Source organism: Ambystoma mexicanum, chromosome 3p, assembly GCF_040938575.1.
Source record: "Ambystoma mexicanum isolate Mex_15411 chromosome 3p, UKY_AmexF1_1, whole genome shotgun sequence".
Classification (NCBI taxonomy): domain Eukaryota; kingdom Metazoa; phylum Chordata; class Amphibia; order Caudata; family Ambystomatidae; genus Ambystoma; species Ambystoma mexicanum.
In genome coordinates this window covers 689,267,991-689,288,888 of record NC_090925.1, presented here as the reverse complement: position 1 = coordinate 689,288,888, position 20,898 = coordinate 689,267,991, and the positions used below count along the sequence as shown (strand labels likewise).

Here is a 20,898-nt window from a genome sequence, read left to right as displayed (position 1 = left end):
TTTGGCAACAGTATAATAACAAGCAAAGACATTAAATTAATATTGTCACTAGGCCTAGAATGGGATCAGAAAAGGCCCTTGTTGGTGTCATGGAAAATTTCTTGGGAAAGAGTAGATGGACGACAAAGCTCAGTTATCATGCTACTGCACCAATCCAATGCTCTCGATATCCTAGACCACCTACGTCCATTACAGTGTATACTTTTGGCGGCCCTTGGTTACTAGAGGTAACCAAGTTTGTTTGCATCTTTTCTATCTAACTGCATGTCATCCATTTTAGATTTCTAGGTCTTCCATTTGAATGAGCTACTCTATACTTACAGTGCTGATTGTCATATACGTCGTTATCATGATTAAGATAAATAATGTGGATGAACTTATTAAACTCAGGATTGTCCTAAATATTCATTCTGAGTTTTCTTAGATGAACATGTATAGCTGTGTGTTGGTAACATTTAAGACTCTGAATACGTTGAGATTAATTTGGTACAAAAAGCTTTGGAACCATAGGCTGTGTTTTTTGTCTCAACCTTGCAGGTGGAAGCACGTTTTGATTTCATGGACACAACTAGTGACTTACAACTGTAACCTTTCAGGGGAGTCGGAAGATTCTTGCAGGAAAATCAGGGTGGCTGCAAAGCTAGCGCAATAATTGGTTTGCAGCTGGTTGATTGCAAAACACAAGTTATAGATTTTCACAAAAAATCATCTAATCAGACTAATGAGAATCAGAAATCAGATGGCAAGAACTGTGAAAAAAGCAGAACATACCCATCTCTCGCTCCTGAGCTGAAAATACCTGCGCTGCTTGGCTCTTGCTCTAATAAGGAACATATACCATCTTGGTATGTGGGCATAGTATCTTCAGCCAGGAGAATGAGGAGGAGTGTGATCAGTTGCCACCTGCCTCCTGCTGTACTATCTGCTCAAAAGCACTTCCTGTCCTTGCCGAAATGCAGGAGGAGATCCAGAGTTCCCCAGCTTTTGGAATCATTCAGTGTAGCGATTCGGTGGTGCAGTTGCAGAAGGGCCAGAACGTGCTCACATTTAGCAAAACTATAACCCCCTCCATTCTGCAAGTTTTCTATTTCTTTCTGCCTGCAGCTGCGTATAGTAACTGATTAGCTGCCCACTGAGCCTTATTGCTCTAGTCCTGGTCAATCAAGTCAATTAAACAAGAAATCAAAATCGAGAAACATCATGAATTGAAGATGGAAATCTGAGCAAGATGTTAGGATAGCTTGAAATCTCTGGAACATTAGCTAGATCAGAAACACCAACAAACAAGCAGAAGCTACTTCCTCCACTACATAAGCCCTATATGCAAATAAAGGTCCTGGGTGAAGGCTGCCTGGTCCCACGCGGGCCCCCTGGGGAAGCAGGAGGCAGACTGACCAGCCCAAGAGAGCTGGACTGTGATGATGGACCTTCCACATACACCTGAGAAGGAAGTCTGATCAGAGTGAGGTACGGCCGATACATGAAGATGACCAGGATACAGCGTCTCACAGCCGGCTGCTTTAGAAGCATTGTTTAAGCTATTTTTGTTTTAGAATTTCTGAATCATATAATCTAGAAACAAGTGCAGGACGAGTGTACCATGACCCAATGAACCATATTATCGATTGGCAACTATCTACTGAGCATGGTCCACAGTTCTGCACATGTAGTTAGACTATTTAGGAGTAGATCAGTATCTCCTACTCCCAACCGATTATTGATGAACCTTGAAAAGAGCACCCGCGTTAACATTGTTCACTGCCGGAAGATGCACTCAAAGATATGTTCTCTTCAAGGTTCTCAATTCCACAAGAGCTGGTCTTGCTGGGAGCGGGCCAAGAAAAGTTGTGATTTTTGTCAAGTTTCATCTTGACTTCTTTGCTCTTGCTTCACACCCAGAAAAGACTTTTGAATATGCCACTATTCAACTCCTTTCCAATATGCCTCACACTGTCCTGGCCCTCTATGGACTCCCTGTTCCTCTCAACTTTCCTGATCTGGCATTTCTCCTTGAGTCACTTCCTACGAACAATCCCAATGTCATGCTGGTGAGCCTTAACTCCCCCAGGAACCTGCTTTGAACTCAACTCCCTCCTATCTGGCAACTCCCTCTTCTCCCTCCATGGCCAGCCTACCCACTCTGGTCGGAACTCTCTTGTCCATGTGATTCTAATTCACTCTCCTTCTTTGACCTTTCCATTGACCTCTCGCCCTCTGATCAATCCATTATTCACTTTAAAATCTGGCCCTCCACCTTCTGCTCCTCATCTTCCCCTCATCTCCCCTCTTCATTGATCAAGAGGAAATACATGTGGGGCTCTCTTGACCCTTACCTTGATGATGTGAGGACCTATATCCTGTCTCTCTCCACTATTCATGCCTCTTCAATGGATCATTCTTTCTATGATTTCACTTTGCCCTTATGAGTCATTTTGACCAACACTATCCTGCTCACACATTCACACCTTCCCATCCCCGTCGTCAGCCTTGGAGCACCTCTAAAATTCAGACCCTCCAATTGAACATGTGCCGTGACCTACGATGCTGGCAATAGCTACGGGCACCTACCCTACTCCTAGCCTGCACAAATTCCTGTGCTGCTCTAACCTCTGCTCGGGACTCTCCTAAATCCTTCTTCTCCATAATCCTAATCTCTTCCCTTCGCAAATCACCTCATGCAAACGTTCATCAACCCTCTAAGCTTAGCTCCCATCGTCCAACTCAATATTCATTGTCGCCTCCATTTCTGCTATTGAGTTTGCTCACTATAATTCCTCTAAAATCTCTAAAATGTGTGACACTCTCACAGCCCTCTCTCCATCCCAACACCCTTCTGTCAACTACTTCTCCCAACCTCATCCACTCTCGACTAATTCTCCCCTACCTCTTTTATTTAATTAGCAGCCATTCTTTGCAGTGCCAATCCATCTTGTGCTTCTATCTGCCCTTTCGCTTCCCAAATTGTCAATGACCTAGTCTGAATCACTTTCCCTTAGCCTCTGAGTTCTTTTAACCTCTATCCGCTGGACACTTCCCTGCCTTGAAGTCTGCAACTGTTTTGCCCCTAGTGAAGAAACCCTCTGCTGACGCAAACGTCCCAGCAAACTATTACCAGTTTTTCTCCTTCCCAATTATTCAAAAGTTCTTGAGTGGGTGTTCTTCGGCTGGATCACTAAGTACCCTTGAGGATAATGGCCTTGGTGATCCACTTCTATCTGGCTTCCGTAGTAAACACTCCACAGAAACTGCACTCACACCAGCCATATTGAAATAGATTATGAACTCTCACACTGCAATTCATCACTGAGTGGCTCTCCACAGTCTCATACAGAAATGTTCAAAAATGGAAGCCATCTTTCTCCCAGCTTTCAATGCTATCCCTCCCATGCCCTTTCTTCCCTCTTTCAATCCTGACCTTTGTGTCCCTCACCCAAGGCTTGCAGTCTTGGGTTCCTCCTAGATAGCGACCTATGACTGCAACACTGCATCACTACCACTGCTTCTGATGCTCATTCTAACATGTAAAATCCATGCTTTTCTTACTAATCATTTGACAAAAACTCTAATCTCCACTCTTGTGCTCAGCAAATGTGGTTATTGCTCAGTTCTACTCCTCTTCCTTCCTTTCAACTCCTTCCTCCCTCGAGGCAAAGTCCTCAACTTTGCTACCTGCACTCTCTACAACCTCCCCCAATCCTCCCCCATTTCTACCGACTGACAACATGCTGTTTGGCTCCCCACGCACAGCTGCCTCCTTTCAAGTTCCTTCTCCTAGTCTACAAAGCTATCAATGGTCTTGCTGCTCAGTACCTGTCTGACTGTCTCTCAGTTTACTCACCATCTCGTTCCTTCCGATCATCTTCCTCACCCAGCCTCACCATCCCAAACACTACCTGTGCCTCTTCTTACTTCCGCTCTGCAACCCACCAGCCCAAATGCAGATCTCTTCAAAGCTTGACTTAAACTTCACTTACTTGCTAATGAGGGAGCTCCCACAGGATGAGGATGTATACTAATTGACCTTTTCACAATTGACTTCGGGAGAATTGACCTCGGGAGAATAGGCCTATTTTAAAAGTTCAATTAGGACATATATGCAGGGGGAAACCCCCCACAACCCTCCACCCAATCAAAAATAAACCACAACCACCCACCCAATCCACTTATATTATTTATACTACAAAACCAACCCAATACATATATGAAAGAACTAAAATAATATAAAGGTCAATTGTGCAGAAGGTCAATTAGGACCACTATAATTGGGTCAATTAGGACAAAAGGTCAGTTGTTAAAGGTCACATTGGGTAATACCCTTCCACAGCCCTCTCCTCCATCATTACCTACCTGACTCCACCACTGCCTCCAGTGACACTTAATAATGTAATTTTGTATATGTAAGTAGTACTCCTCTTTAATTTAAAGCACTTGCCCCTTTAGGTTAATGTTGCCTTTGTAAGTCTCCTTTTTTCTCATATACATATCATTTTCTGTTTATTTTGTTTTGTCCCCGGTATAAGTGCCACTTTTTTACACCCTCATAAAATGGCTCCCTGCTTGTTCTCATCTTTATGCTACTGCAGTCACCCTTCACGGCAGTTACTCCATCATCAGTAAATCCGCGGGTACAGGTCATTTCTGATCGAAATTCCCGGTTCTTCAAATAAATACATATACAAATAAAAAAAGACTTGAGAGGCAGCCCGCCTCGCCTTGCACCGACGTCTGTTGGTAGTGTGCATGCCACACCAGCTAACATGACATAGCGCCGAGGTGCAACATGGGTTCCTGTCTCTTCCCGCTCACATTTCTAGAGAAAGGTGCGTTTCCAGCATACATCACCACAAGCACACTTGGCCCCCAAGACACAACTGTTCACAGATGCCATCCATTCAATTTGGATGAAAACAAATATTGATTTTCTGGCCAGTCCTTAAGCGGATCAATACATAGAACGGTATTCAGTGCATAAAGTGGGCAGGGTGCCATCATGTCAGAAAGTGCTGCATCCACCCTCCTGGCAAATGTCTCTGTAAGGCAAAAAGCTGAACCTCGTTCCCCAGGGCTTGAAACGTGTTATCCAAAGGGAAGACATTCATCAGGGCAAAGTGCAATAACACCCCCTAGGAAAGACACAAGAGAGTGAGGAGTCAGATAGGACTCCTCCTTATTCATTAAATGGCTTAGACAAGATGAAGTGCCCGACTGTCTACTGAAGAGGCTTGCAGCTCTGGTGAGGCGGCCGTCCAGATAAGGACGAAACCGAGTGCCTTCTCTTGCAACCGAGCAGCTGCCACTAGTAGACTCATTGTGAACATACTTGTTGCCAGGGGTGTTGCTAGGTCTGGAAAAGATCAGGGGCTGAGCTAATGTTGGGACTGATGGTATTCAGGGCTAGCTATAGACTTTTGGTTGTAGTCCCTGAGATTCTACCTGGGGCTGCAACAAAAGACCCGGGGCTATAGCCTCTTAAGCCCCCCCCCCCCCCTAGCAACGCCTCTGCTTGTTGCCAATAAGAGGTCAAATGAAGTTCTCAACAGAGGAAGAATCAATGTGTTACCAGGAATGGAAGCAAGCGGCAGTGCACAGAGTGTCTGGAAGGGCTACCGTGCGGAGGGATTCCCATCGCAGAATGGCGGCGTGTCGACCCTGCAAAACACCACGCTTTGGTTCTCTGTGCTTCCCCTAGGCAGACCCCAAATGTGGAAGGGCCCTCAACTGACTGTTCGACTGGCATGGGAACTCACCTGGGGCCCTTTCCCTTGAGAGATCCTCTCCTGTGGAAAATGTCGCCGGGGTCCAGGGAGCTTACTTGGAACAACTGAATGGAGGTGTGCATGGGATTTATAAAGTGCAAGCCTCGCTGGGAAGCAACAGAGCACTGTACAAAGGGGAACACACTCAGGACGTTACATGTGGGATGCAGAGGTAGCCAGTAGTTTGGATGGGTCAGGGGAAAAGGGGGTATTATAGGGCTGAATGGGGCTATCAGTGGTTGGCAAGATGTTCTGTGAAGAGAAGGGTATTCAGGTCGTCCTGAGGCATAGGTTGGAGGGTGCCAGTTTTGACATTCAGAGCCTCAGCAAGAAGGCAAGCATTCTCAGATGGCTCTGTGATGGGATAGGTGACAGGTTCGGGGCTTGGAAAACCCCCAGAATAAACACCCTTTACTTGGTTGTCATACTGGGCCCCTAGATTCTTGCATGCACCAAAATGCCTGCGCATGGCTGTTCCTCTTCTTTAAACCAGATCAAAAGCATGCCTGGGGTTGCTTGAGTTCCCGTGCACAGGGCATTTGGTCTGAGAGTTTTGGATGGACTACTCCCATTGGCTGGTCCCAAAGGACTTGTCCCCTTCTGCAATAGTGCAGAGGGCATAAACAATGATGTCATGGAACGTTCGTTGCCCAGAGCAGTGCTAGTGGTTCTGATTTATTCCAAACCTTTCTGCCATCACTGTTTGGTTCTAGGGAATACTTGGGGCAGATATCTTGGAGTGGTTCTGCTAAGGCAACTTCCTTATCTTGTTGCAAAGCGTCAAGTGTGCTGGAGAAAGGACTTTGGCCTGAATGGGGAATTTCATTGGTTGCCGCAAGAACTAATGGCTGTGACGTAATGCCAACATCTATGCATTCCTCCTACTCCCACGGTAGAATGCATGCACACCATGGATAAAGTGACCATTCATGCAGCAGCGCTATAACGGGGTGGAGAGCCTAATTAATTACCAGGTGGGTCTGGAGGGCCTTTCTGAAACGCTGGTGACCCTCTTCTTGTTGCAGGGTAGGAGGTAATGTATCCCATGGCCCCACTGTCAGATTGGCAAAGAGGCCCTAGTCTAGTTACTTTTCCCACATGCAGAGGCATGTAGAAGTCTCTATGTGAAGGAGCACATTGGGCAAGAAGGGGCATACATGGAGAGTGTCATGTAACCCTCTTCCTCACTGGCATCCAGTGCAGAGAGAGGAAAGCTGGTGAGATGTGAGCTTGACGCTCAAGTCGCCGCAGCTGCTGCGCTGCCGCGTCCTGCACGGGCTGCGGTCATTTCAGGAGACGGGCAGAAACACAATATTGGCACTGCCAATCTGTGACCCTTACATCGCCATCACTGACCGTACTCGGTGGCGGAAAGTTGTTAAAGGAAGAATTCTTTCCAACCTGTGAAGCCGATAATAGGTTAGCGTAATTGCAACAAGAACATACGTGGTGGGAGAGAGGCAACAGCTATAATCCCCAGATTTCTGGCCTTGTAGAGAGATTGGGGCAAATGCCAAGCTCTTTACACCAGATCTCTTTTGACCATAGGTATGTGTCAGTTGCTGCACTTACAGTCATACTTCTCCATCTTGGAGGCACTGAATATGAATTTTTATTTCTAGCCCTCCAGGATAGCAGTCGGAGGATACAAGAAGTAAACTACGGTCAGGATTCACTGTCGAGTGGGTAGAGGCTGGTCTAGGTGCCATCGGCATGATTGAATAACGACAAACCATCTGTTTTCAGGAGTTTCCTATAAAGTATCAGAAACACATTAAACAAACAAGCCTATGTAGGGATTAAACCTTTTGGTGCTTACTAAGTTGGTTGTAACAGAAATCCTTAAACATGGCTCTGAGCAAACATCAGAGGCCTGAATCCATTGAGGATCACGTCAGATCTTCTCATGCATTCACCTCTCTGTGTCCCAAAGGGGGACCTGGAGAAATGGAGATAGAGGCAAAATTCAGACACAAGACAGACAATCCTAGCAGACCATCCAAATGGCCAAGCTTCCTTCCTAGTGGCTAATCAGGCCATGCCTGCAGGTGGTGGGCCACGGGAGCTTCCACTTCTTCAGTGCTTCGCACTGTGCAAGCGACACCTCTCACTGCGAGGATGCACAGTGCCCACCTCTCACCTTGCTGGAGATGTCTTCGCCCAAGAAAGTACTTTAGCCCGAACAGAGGGTGCAAGTAAATCCCCTGCGTTGGAAGACCAGTATTACACAAAGAGACACTTTCAAGTGGGCCATGCCTGCCTCTTTTCTAGATAGACAGGACAAGGTTCCATCGAGCTGGAGGCAGCAGCTATGGAAGGAGCCAGCATTGAGCCCACATAATGAGAGGGCCTTCTGGAGTGGATGATCAGAAAAGGTGAATGATATATCAGCCAGAGCTGGGGGCTTTTAATTGTTTATTTTTTTGTGTGATTTTTTTGAGATGCCCTCAGCGGACTCCTCGGACATTATTGATCGGGTTACAGAGATGGACTGTATAAAGCATACTGATCAGAATGCGAGTGCAGCCAAAGAGGGCAGTCGATGCAATAAGGATGCATTGGCGCCTATACATCGGATCTCTGGGGGATATGGTAAAGAAATAAGTCACAGAAGATAGATCATGTAAACCCAACATGAGCATAGCCATGACGGAGAAGTAGAGGGAAGGTGCGATCAGTCGAGGTGTTGAGGGTGAGGGGTGATCTGGAATACATTCGGGGGCGAGGAAAAGGCGGTAGGTTGGACGGAAGAGAGGCGTGACCTGGAGCTCCAGAATGTATGAAGGGCAAGTAGAGAACCAAAGGAGGAGTGATTTTAGTAGGAAAGAATGGTACAGATACAGATAGGGCCATTCAAGACCGGATTAACCATTTGGAGGATGCAAGCCTATTGGCCTTCCGCATTTAAGGGTGCACACGTTGGGTAGAAGGGCAGGCTGGTAGACACTGGCATGAAGGCGAGCGGAGGGTGTAACCAATGTGCCCATGTTTTATTTCATCCCATTAGTTCTGGTGTAAAATATAGCCATCACTGCCAGTTCTTTGTCCCTCACCACAATGCCAAAGCGGCCCTAATATCCCAAATATCGCTTCTCCTTATTAGACCTGGAGAGACTACTGACATGGCAGCTGGATGGCAGGTTCCATCCATCCCACCTCCCTCTTCCTCTGCAAGATCCCACAATCCTCCCCCAGCTGGGGCGTCTTTGGACAGCGGGTACCTCTGAAACGGCTTTGCCGCCAGTGAGCAGTACGGAAAAGCATAGGCTGAACCTAATCCGAATTAGAGAAATGCAACGAAGCACGTGGAATTGAGGAGGTTCTGCCTGTAAGAAAAATGACACGAGAGAAAAACAAAGAAACAAATCTACAGATCATAAAAAGAGGTTCCGACAAAATGGCCAGCATAAAGAACTAAAGAAAGTATCAAACATGGGTGAAATGTAGACCAGTGGCGAGTGTAGTGTTTAGCGGTTCGTGCAGATAATACACAAAGATAAAATAGTACCTGGGGCGGGCACGGCAGCCAATCAGGTTGCTCGAACGCGGAGCCTGCATTCTGAGCAAGCTCACAGCTTCTCGTGCGCCTCCGCCATCTTGGTGCCACCTTCCCGCACAGTCCCCGGCCTCCCCAGCCCGTCTGCAGGCACAATACACCTGAAGGGTTTCCACACGGCCGTGGCAAACCTGCAGAGGCCCAGAGCAGGATGTGCAACATTGTGAACGTCTTCTATTACAAAATCTGTGTAACAATACACTTATTCCAGTTGTCGGAGGGTGAAAGGCTGCACATAGTTGGTGCACCACTCCATATTATTCCCACATAGGAAGTTAGTCCGTCATCTGAGACAAATGTCTAACACATCCACACATAGGTACAACATCCCCAGTAGGACCCAGCCCCCAGCGGGGCTGGAGTGGCTCCCATTGAGTCCCTGATCTGTGCACAGTGTGGTATGGTCAACCACCATCAGGATACACCTGTGCCAAGAGGTGCTAAAAGCCAACAGGGGCCTAGCAATGCCCTTTATGCATAAGGTGGGCAGAGCCTGCCATTCCCAGAGCAGAGAACTGCACACAGTCTACCAGAGCCCTTCCCGCCTCGAGACATAACACAGCATCTTAACTTTCCTCAACCCACTCAGGCACAACAAAAGCATTTTGGAGTATCCAGGGTTTCCTAACATTGATAGGGTGAAAGGAGGAGCCCTTCAAGCAAAGAGTGTAGCACAAGGCTGATTGCAAACAATTTCTAGCGAACTTGGATGTTTTTCTTAGTACTGAGGGGACGAAATATAAGGAACTGATCCTTGTAGGTGATGGGAATATATGGCTTGATGACAGAACGAAACCAGACTCTATAGAACTCTGGGAGCTGTCAATTATCCATGACCTCCACCCGTTGCAAGCCCAACCCTCACATATAAAGGGTCACTGTCTAGACGTAATTATATCACGAGGCAGCTGTACCACTCTGAAGGAGATTGTGCCAATTTTTTGGTCAGACCATTTTATTAAATTTTTTACGTTGAGTACACCCACCCAGGTCAAAATTAGTAGCAAAAACAGACAGGCCCTTCAATCGCGAAAAGCCAGAGATTTAGATAAAATTATTGGCATTGAACTCTCTAGGCTTCTGGCGTCTAAGGATCCCACAGCATCCTGTGAGGACTTTTTTTCAACAGGCTTTTCAGCCTTAAGTATTATATGTAATGAAATAGCTCCCCTAAAATCAAAGTCCAAGAAGATCTTGCAACCTTGGTTTTCAGCTGATCTACAACATTTACGCAAAGCAACCGGCAGGTCCAATCAGATTTGGCTCAAGAGGCCAACCCCAGAGAATAAAATTCTGGCCAAAAATGCTTTGTCAGAATATAAGATGGCCATTTTTTTGGCCAAGAAAGACTTCCTGGGAAAAAAATTACAATCTGCTAATAACCAATCGAGAGAACTATTTTCTATTATATTTAATTTTTGTAATCCTATTTGTAAAAACGCTGTGTCTGATTCTTCTGCAGCACGAGCTAATCTTTTTAACTCTTTCTTTATAGATAAGATTGAGCGAATAAGGTCAGAAACCGAGCTAACAGCTCCTGCAAATTCATCAGCACATGCTAAACCACAAGTGGATGAAGTAAACATCTTATCAAATCACCATCTGTTTTTGATTTTCACCCAGTCACCGAAGAAGACATTTTCCCAATCATTAGTGCCCTTAAACCTACAATTGATTCTCTCTCTCCTCTACCAGCTTATGCAGCAAAGAAGTTGGCACATGATCTTACCCCATTCATTGCGACCTTTGTTAATAAGTCATTACAGGAAGGGGTCGTTCCAGAGAGTTTGAAATTATCAATTGTCTCACCTCTGCTGAAGAAACCATCTTTGGATGTCGAGGTGCTGCAAAACTATCGTCCTATTGCAGGCTTACCATGGCCAGCTAAGGTACTTGAAAAAGTTGTTACCAACCAGCTTCAGAAATTTGTCGAACACAAATTATTGTTGGGCAAATTTCAGTCTGGTTTTCGTCCAAAATATGGAACTGAGACTGCCTTGTTGGTAGTACAGGACGAACTCTTAAAGGCTGCGGACCAGGGGGAGCTTACCCTCCTGGTCATGCTGGATCTGTCCGCGGCCTTTGATACAGTGAATCATCAAATTCTTCTGGACCGCCTGCAGGAGGTTGGAAGAGTATCTGATTTAGCACTGAGGTGGTTTAGGTCTTTTTTGACCAACCGTCAACAGCGGGTGAGAGTGGGGGAGTTCCTGCCAGACCTTATTTGCTTGAGCTGTGGCGTCCCGCAGGGATCCTCCCTGTCGCCACTGTTGTTTAATCTGTATATTCGGCCACTACTTGAGATTCTGAGACGCTATGGGTTGAATTTTCACTCATATGCTGATGACACCCAGATCTTCATACGAATTGGCAACTTTCAGGAAGCTTTTAACAAACTGGGGCTTTGCCTGGAGGAAATAGGAAGCTGGATGTCCAAGAATTACTTGCAACTTAATGCTGCTAAAACTGAATTGATTCTATTTGGACCAAAAAATCAGTTGTTGGCAGCTAAGAAGTTGCCTATTCCATCACTTCTGGGCAAGAGTTTAAAATTTGTATCAAAAGTAAAAAATGTGGGTTGTATGTGGCAAGAAGACCTAGGCTGTGAAGCCCAGGTGGGAGCTAAGACAAAAGCAGTACATTTCATTCTTCGAATGCTACGTCAAGCACTCCCCTACATACCAACCAAAGATCATGCTTCTGTGGTAGGAGCTCTTACCAGTGCCCACTTGGACTATTGTAACAGTCAATTGTTGGGCATTCCTACTAAACAGCTTCAGCGGCTTCAGAGGGCGCAAAATGCGGCCATCAGACTGATATTTAGACTGAAGAAAACTGATCATGTCTCACCTTTTCGCCAAAAGTTGCATTGGCTAGCAGTCGAAGATCGCATTAAATTTAAGACAGCCTGTATTGTCTATAAATGTGTCAATGGCCTGGCTCCCCTGTATTTACAAGAGCTAATACAGCCATTCCAACCCATCAGACAATTGCGATCTTGTGATAGACATCTTTTAACCATTCCTTACTCGGCTTTTAGAACCAGAGGTGACAGAAGATTCTCTGTCTTTGGTCCCAGGCTGTGGAATTCGTTGCCGCAATCCCTAAGAACCATGAGCTCACTTCTTCAATTTCGCCAGGCACTGAAGACTTTCCTTTTTAGGTAGTTGTCCCTATTTCATCTGGGATCCTTTTCAACTTTGTTGCTACCTTCAGCTGCGTCATCTGCGCCGACATACGGTTTATTTCGTTTGGTGCGCTTTACAAATGTAAAAAATCAAAATCAAATCAAAATCAAATCAAAACATGTTTCGACTTTTCTGTAATGATAATTTGCTATGACAGGCCAATTAATACTGCAGTCACAGCTTCATCAAGGACAACGGCAGCAGGCTTCTCATCCAAGCTAGCCTCCTGGCATCTGCAGCCCAGAGGTCACAGACAGCAACCCCAAGACATAGCAATCCACAAACCCAGGGATCCTGGGGCACTGACCTGCTCTCAGGCCCATGGAAGCCCTTGGCAGCAACTATTTGGGCGTGGACAGGCTCTTTGGCCAAAGGCATGAGGTGTGCAGCAAGAACATGTCCTCTCCCTAGAAATCCTTTGACGATCCTGCAAGAGCTTCCGGAGCCTTCCATATAGAGGCTGTTTGGATTCGGAGGAACTCTCCCACACAAAGAAAAGACGCTGTGTGATGAATCAACTTCCAGGGCACCAGTGGTCCAGGGATGAATATCGGTTTCTAAACCATCAATCAGCCCCACACCTCTAGTACACCAGAAGGAAACCAAACCGATTGGAAACACATGCAAATTATAAACCTCCTTGTCCAATTTTGGTAGCGTGGACGGAACGGCAGGCTTGTCTCCAAAAGGTCATGGATCGTTGGTTAGTTGCAACACATAGAAAAAAGAATTATTACCCATCGATAAAAGGCACTGTCCAGTCAAGGCTGAATAAAAATATCTACTTTATTATTATCACAACAGACAGTTCTAGCAACACTACGAAACACAACCCATCCTGTAAAGAATTGCAGAGGACAGACAGTTTCAAAGAAGGAAAAGTTTGGCATGTTGACAGAAGGGTAGTCGGTGTGGTAAATGATCACAACAGTTCAAGGTTACTTAGCTTCCTCACAAAGGGAGCAATGGGTCTTAAAATGTCTCTTAGGCCTTCCAGGAAGGACCAGGGGGGCAGAACCACAATGTACCTTGTGCTGTAGATGTTGGTTTCAGTGCACTTTTCATGATTCTGTGACAGAGTTCAAGACGGGAGTCAGCTGTGGGTATGAGGTGGCAGGATGGTTCGGCGAGTGAAGTTGGATGAAGGGCTGCAAGCTGGGCTACACGTCAGCTCGAGGTCAGGAATCATTGTCTCTGTGCTGGTCGATGGGTCTGAAGCACTGGTCGAGATGTCTCGGATGTCTTTAAGCGACTGTGGCTTGACAAACATGAGTGTTCCAGTCGGTTGCAGCTTGAGTAATTCGACTTACTCAAAAATGTCCTTTAAGGTTGACGTCAGTAGATGCTTGTCAATGCATTTCTCCTAGCCCCATGAAGCTGCGGCGAGACCAGACTTTCTGGCTCCGTCAAACCACATACTCATATCTCCTGAATGGGGTTCCCCTGCTGGGATGACTACTGTAAACACACAATTCCAGACATGATATTCCATGGTCAATCAATACTGAAGGCAGGAGCTGGCATCAGGTTGACACAGTTGCATATGAAAGGTTGTTAGGGGTTTCCTAACTACTTTGTTAGCCTCTGTAGCCAGGCCCCCTGTGGGCCTGTTTGATTTACTTTCTGATTAGTATGATAATTGCTGCCACCAGCTACATGGCCAACAAAAGGACAGGGCGGATCCTTGGAACCTTAGTTAATTAGGCTGGCCATGGCAGGGGAAGGGGTGGCCCTCCCCTTTCTGAGGCGCAGTGTGTACTCCTCATGTCATATCCCAACTCAGTAGGACATGTGGGATTGTGGATGTAGGCTGTGACCACCAGGCGTACACATGTCTATGCGTATATCATGCAGTGAGCATAGGAAAATGTGTGGGGATTGGCCCCACACATTTTCCAGAGGTTAATCTACCAGCATTCAATTTCAATTAAAGAAATGTGAAAGCCCAGGAGAGCGCCCACCCACTGTGCTGATGGTCAAATTCGCCACAACCTCCCTTCATGCTTCCCTAAGAGGAACCTTTCCAGTTCCAGTATGGCAGCAACTGAGTCCAGCTCTACATTGGTGAAAGGGCAAGCATCAAAGTGATGTTGAATAAATCTATTGGTCACTCATCCTTTGGGACAAGGTCAACATGGGGTAAGATCGTAACGGGCAGTAGTGGCAAATGGGGTATTTTGGCGGCACCTGCGTGACAGACATTGCTGCACAACACTCATCCCGCCCAGGTGGGGGTGGGCTTTGAGTTCACGTCTCTCACCTTTCCTGCTTAGGAGAAAATTCCCTGTGCTTGGCGTTGGGGCCCCATTACGCTGGGAAGCCCCAATGCTTTTCGTGAGTCTAATAGATTGGTCCCCCAAAACTTACGACATTCTCCAGGCGCTAATCGTGACATCAACAGGATGCCAGAGCTGCTGCCCAAAAGCCTTAGTTGTGGGGCTTCAAGGGACAGCCCGTCTCAGCCAAACACAACGAAGCGTTAACGAGTTTTGCGGCTTCCTTGCGAGATTGGTGGGACGGTAATTATCGTTACACCAGGCGGAACTCTCAGTCTCTGCACCATCATGCCTTTAGTGCCTTACCTGCTGTAAAACATGCAGATTTCCAGAATTACCGTGGGTAGTATTTCTGAAAATCTGCACGCTCACATTTGGTACATACACCTGGTTGTGGGATGGGAATGGGTTGGGCAGAGCAGCAGAAGACACCGCCAGTACTTCTTCACACCCTCATTGGGCGTCCAGCCCCAAATGTCTTTTCCTCTGGTGTGGGGAGGATGCGCAGCCCATGCCCTCACCTAAGTGGAAACATATACAAATGTCTTGGACTGTCATCATCTTTACCTCCACCTGCTCGGTGGAGGTAAACAATTGCAGGTTTTTATGAATGAGGCCAAATCCGACCTCATAATCATTAGCTCCTTACTGCATGCGGTATTCTAAAGTAGTATTGGGTGTGTTAAATACCTGCTTACACATTGACACACGCTGTCCTTTTGAATGTTGTGCGTGGTGTGGAAGGCATGGTTTGGCATGGCCGGCGTCCTTGCTGTCAATCAGATTTACCGCAAGCTACTGGAAGCATTGAAGCATGCAGTGCTCTTTTGCCCAACTAAATAATGCAGGAGAAAGCTGCCAATACTGTCAAAGTGCTACTCTACGTCTTTGATAGACGTCCCAGTGTGAGTCAGACAGACTGTGGTCTGTTCTGAGGCCCTCGCTCTTCTCCAGCCTTGTGCCAGTGCTTAATTTGTGGGGGTGTTTGCCAAGGCTCAGCCCAGGCACTTATTTTTGAGCCCCGCCACTTATTCTCTCCGATTCACTTTAGTCATAAAGTGCTGATAGTGCATATATCAACCACAGTGCGCAGGTGCAAGCTGCAGGCTAACCAAAAATATGTTGACACTGTGGGGGGCAGCTATGGGTGGTGGCAGCAGTGGTCGGGAACTGCTCGCCCACACTGTCACAGGAGTGCTACAAAATATTTGAGTCCTTGCACTTGTTTGTTTTACAAATTAAGCACTGCCTTGCAGAGCCACCCCACCAGGAAGCACACCGAAATACCACAGTGGCAAACACAGAGACCATGCGGTCATCCACTGACACACAGAGACCATGCCAGGCGCCCCTAACAAGCGTTGGCTAGCTCCATACATTTGGAGATGCCACCACACTCTGGAGCAATGGACAAGCATTTTGCCACTATCGGTCAATTAATCATATGTTTCCCTAAGGGCACAGGTGACTACCTCAAGAAGGATCCAGCGAGGAGGCAAACAAAAGACACAAGAAGATTCTTACAGTGGTGGCCTCTAACTGTGAGGACCTGGTCCTGTTTCTTAAAGGAATCTGGTGCTGATGAAATCCACTTCCACAGCTAGAAGATTGCTCTAGGGATCCACCAGTGCCTTACCACATCACACACTCCGAAGTGAGTGCTTCATCTTGCCACACGACCACTGTGTAATGGCAGACTAGTGTACAGGGAATTTAGGAAAGATATCGCAACCCACGGAGCCATTGGCGTGCCGGGCAACCGTCTTCCTCTGCTGCACAATCCTCGGTGGCAATGTGTGATGAGCGCTGCACAGCACACATCTCCTCCGTGGCACACAGTTAAGGGACGCGGCGTCAGGGAGAGCGCTAGCAGAGCAACTCTAGGATTCTTCACTTCAGAGGCCGCGCCATGAGGTCAATCACTACAGAGGAAACGACATATATTGATACCCATCTGTGAATGAGGAATGAAGCTTTGAGGGCAAAAGCTAGTCTAATCAACCCCAGCAATTCCGAGGGTCCCTGAGGAGCAGGCACTACCAGTCCTCCTTGTGTTACTCCCTTAGTGCAAATATTTGGTGGTAGAGGGACTCTGAGGCCACAGGAGACCTTCACTGATCAGGAACAACCGACAATGCCCCAGGGTAACTCCCTGCCCACCCTCAATATAAGCCATGGCTGAATTTGCAACGTGCAAGTAATCAAGCAACACCTTTCACCCGGCATACAAATGTGCCTCCTACCTGTCCAAGTTGAGTCGCTGTGCCAGCATACGCCAGTCCGCGCTGTGGGCAACTGGATCATCGAGGCTGGTTATGATCTTTTGGCGGATGAGGAAAGGGATCTTGAAGGCGCTCGGGCCCACCAGGGCTGCAGATCCCTCTTCGCTCTCACCGAGTAGGAGGTCCATGGGATGGCTGTCCTGCAGGGAGGAGACAGGAGACTCAAGACTTAGAAAAGTCCTTTAGCTGGAGCATTACTGCAACATGTCAATACCAGGAGACTGAAGCAGAGAGGGAAAGGGTGGAGACTGGAGCTTGGAGGTAAGGGATGAAGACAGCACCAGTGGGTAACAATAGGAGACTCTGATGGGGAGGTAAGGGCTGGAGACTGCATCAGGGAGGAAACAACAGAAGACTGGAAGCTCGAGGCAAGGACTGGAGACTGGACTGCAGGCCTAAAAATAGGAAACCCTGAGCTGGGGGTAGGTGATGGAGACTGCACCAGGGAGGTAACAATAGGAAACTGGAAGTAAGGGTAGAGACTGCACTATGGTGTTAGCAATTGGAGACTCTGGCCTGGAGGTAAAGGTGAATACTTCATCATGGAGGTAATAATGGGAGACCAGAAGAAGGATGAATAGGACACATCTGCAGGACAGGGCCTAGGGGAGGCCTAGAACATGGAGCATGCCAAGGAACATTGGGAAATAACAGAAGGTGTCTGCACCATGTAGTTAAGAGCTGGAGACTGAACATGGATGCAAGGGAGGAACCTTGTAACCTACATGCACAGGAGAATGACTGGGACATGAAGGCTAGGAAGGAGATTGTAACATGGAGGTAAGAGGGAGCTTTCAAAACGAACTATAGCCAAGAGCAGGAGATTGCAACATGGCAGGGGATCCTGCAGTGTGAAGGAAAGGGAGGGAGCTTGCAACAGCTTTGAGAATGTTACTTCAATTGCCAGAGAGTCTGGTCTCGCTGCAGCTTCACAGAGAATGCCATTAACCAGAGAGACCCTTTGATCCACAACAGACAGGATGATGGGTGGGACCTCGTATTACATGTTTTACCTTTTCTGTTGCAAAAGCACTCTGGCTATGACCTCACGCAGACAGGAGATTGCAATCCCTCCCCTAAACATCTCCAGGGACATAATTTGACCAAAAACCAGGGGTAGCGGAAGCAACATCACACAACCCTTCACCTCTGATGACATCACAGGAAGTGATGGAATTTGACCCCACCCCAAAGTGACATCAGAGGAAGCGATGGAACACAACCATTCACCCCTCGACAAAACAGGAAGTGGCATCACATAAGATTGTTTCTGAGTACACTACGAAAAATATGGCTACAATATCATTCTAAAGTGATATGCATTCATTTCATACAAGAATGGATCCCCATATGTATCGTTAATAGTGCATATAGGCCCATGTTACCAAATTACTGTGAAGGCAAGCAGATGTGCAAGGCCAAAATGATAATGATGTGTTATTATATAGCACTTACGCTTAAGCGCTTCATATAGAAAAATATTTTTTACATACAATATCACCCAACATGTGTTAGTACTCATTTATCAACCTCAGAAGGATGAAAGGCTGAATTGACCTTGCTGGGAGTCGAACCTGCAACCTGAAAGAAAGAGCCCCATGCTGCTGACCGCAGCCCATGAGCCTCAACTTAAGAAAGAGGTAGCAAGGGAGAACACAGGGGTTGCAAGGGAGACCTCAGGGGTCACAGGTGCGACCCTTGGCGACCCCTAAATTACATCCATGGACATATCCCAGAGAACAAAGGGAGATACTGAATCCAGAGGACCCTAGTGCCACTCCAGAACTGGTGCCCAACCAGGACACTGCATGCCCTGCTAGTCTCTGCAGCAAGCTTTCTAGGTAGGAAGCGTGAGAAGATCTCTGAACCTCCAACCGAGGACAAGGCAGCTGCCCGCAACACACTCCTCAGATATGGGCCGTCTGCCGTAAAGGACCACACAAACCCATTGAAGAAGCTGGAAGAAGTGCCTTGACAAGCATCTACCATCGTCCGCCTTAAAAATGACATTTTCAAACCAGTCGAGTTCCTCTGTCTGCAACCAACTGCTTGTGTATTTGCTTGCTAGAAGGTTTCCTTCTAGTTCTTCCATTTTTGGCTTCTTTTGCACTCCTCTGCTTAGCAGATATTCTTCCTACTTTCTTGCCCTTCATTCTGTTTTTGCCTGGATCCTGCTTATTTTGGATATCGTTAATACTGATTACAGTCCCTCCTAAGAACACCTCTCATTTCACCACTCCGGACCAACCTGCATTACGGTGGTTTATTTTTAGCCTCTCTGGCTTTTTTCCCCCATACTTCAGGTGTTGACCTGCTTGTCCGCCCCAGTGTTTCCTCTGTTCTATATGGAGACATTATGGTGGCAAATCAGGACCGGTCTTATGTCTTCAAAGAGCATCTTAGTGACAAGAAAAGAGGCAAACGTGACACAACTCCTTGACGGACCCCACCTAAGGAAAGCACAATCAAACTCACAGGTGAGAGATAAGCCTGCCGTTTCAGCCACGTTACCAAAATTGGAAAAGGGGGTTTATAATTTGCTTGCTGTTACAATCTCTTCGGGTCCCCTTTGGTGCATTGGAGGTGTGGGGCTGATTGATGGTTTAAAAACCTATATTCATCCCTGGACCACTGGTACCCCGGAAGTTGATTAATCACAGTGAACCTTACACTGGTTAGGACCCTGTGACATGTCTTCAGATGCTGAACCCTTCACTGTTTGGTGGAACCTGCCACACAACTCCATGAAGTGAACTCTGATTAGTTAGACATCCATCAAAACCTGGTATTGTGAAAACTGCACTGGTTGTAGGCACTTGTGACATGGCTACATATGGTGAATCGTGCACTGGTTAGATCCCTCTTATATGGCTTTATATGGTGAACCCTGCACTGGTTGTGATCCCCTCAACACAACCTTACATGGTGAACCATGCACTGGTTGTAGCAACCTGCAACATGGCTCCATATGGGGAACACAGCACTGGTTAGGCTCCTGTGACATGGCTTTATGTAATAAACCCTGCACTGTTTGTTGGAAACTGGGACCCTGTTTCGTATGTTGAACAATGCATCTGTTATGGGCAATGCTGCAGGGCCTCCCAAAGCGAGGCAGGGTAACCGGTGCCCCATGGCTGTCTAGGCAGGGGAGAGGAGGAGCAGCAGCCCAACAAATGGGCCAGCACTCCCCATCTCCCCCACAATACTACAAAGGCAAGCACAGTCACTGCACCAGGAAACACAGAGGGAGGGCAGGGTGTTAATCAACACCCTGCTCTCCCCACACAGGGATGCAAAACATCAGGGTCCAACAAAGGCAGGAAGTGGGCGGGGGAGCTAGGCTGAGGCACCATAAGGTGCAATTAGCTGTCAGCAGATGCTGGCCAGGGGCTGGCACCACAGCCCCCACCACACAGAATGACCCAAGGGACAGCCCCTGGGTCCTACATAAGGGCTGCTGCAGCCAAAAACAAATCAGTTTGTGGACCCTGCACGGGGACCCAAACCAAAGAGTACTCTGTCCACTCAGAGTCTCTTCTTCTTTTTTGGAGTTTTGCTGTGCACTCAGCATCTTCATTTGCTTATCCCACCTCTCTGGGCCCCCCTTACACAAAGTTTGCTGCAACCGCGGCGTCTTTCCCTGTCTATGAACATAGTCCTGTTCAAATCATAGAAATCCCGCCCAGCGAGGAACAAGAACTGGCGGTCTGGAAGAATGAAGGAAGGCCGGCTGGACGCAGACAGCTCACATTGAGCCCCTCCGAGGTGCTGCTGCAAGGCGAAGGGCAGGATTTTGGGTTGCCGGAATCGAGGGAGAAAAGTAAACAAAGCAACCCGGCG

At 47.2% G+C, this 20,898-nt stretch overlaps 1 protein-coding gene across 2 annotated transcripts in view; it reads right to left on the bottom strand.

Moving 5' to 3' along the window:
• The window catches only part of UNC5A (unc-5 netrin receptor A), a 1,152,281-nt gene that overhangs the window by 17,623 nt on the left and 1,113,760 nt on the right, over positions 1–20,898 (bottom strand). For both annotated transcript variants that reach the window (XM_069651483.1, XM_069651482.1), the window contains one exon: positions 17,020–17,198. In XM_069651483.1, the coding sequence (XP_069507584.1) occupies positions 17,020–17,198 (179 nt within the window). The remainder of the gene's footprint in view (positions 1–17,019; positions 17,199–20,898) is intronic.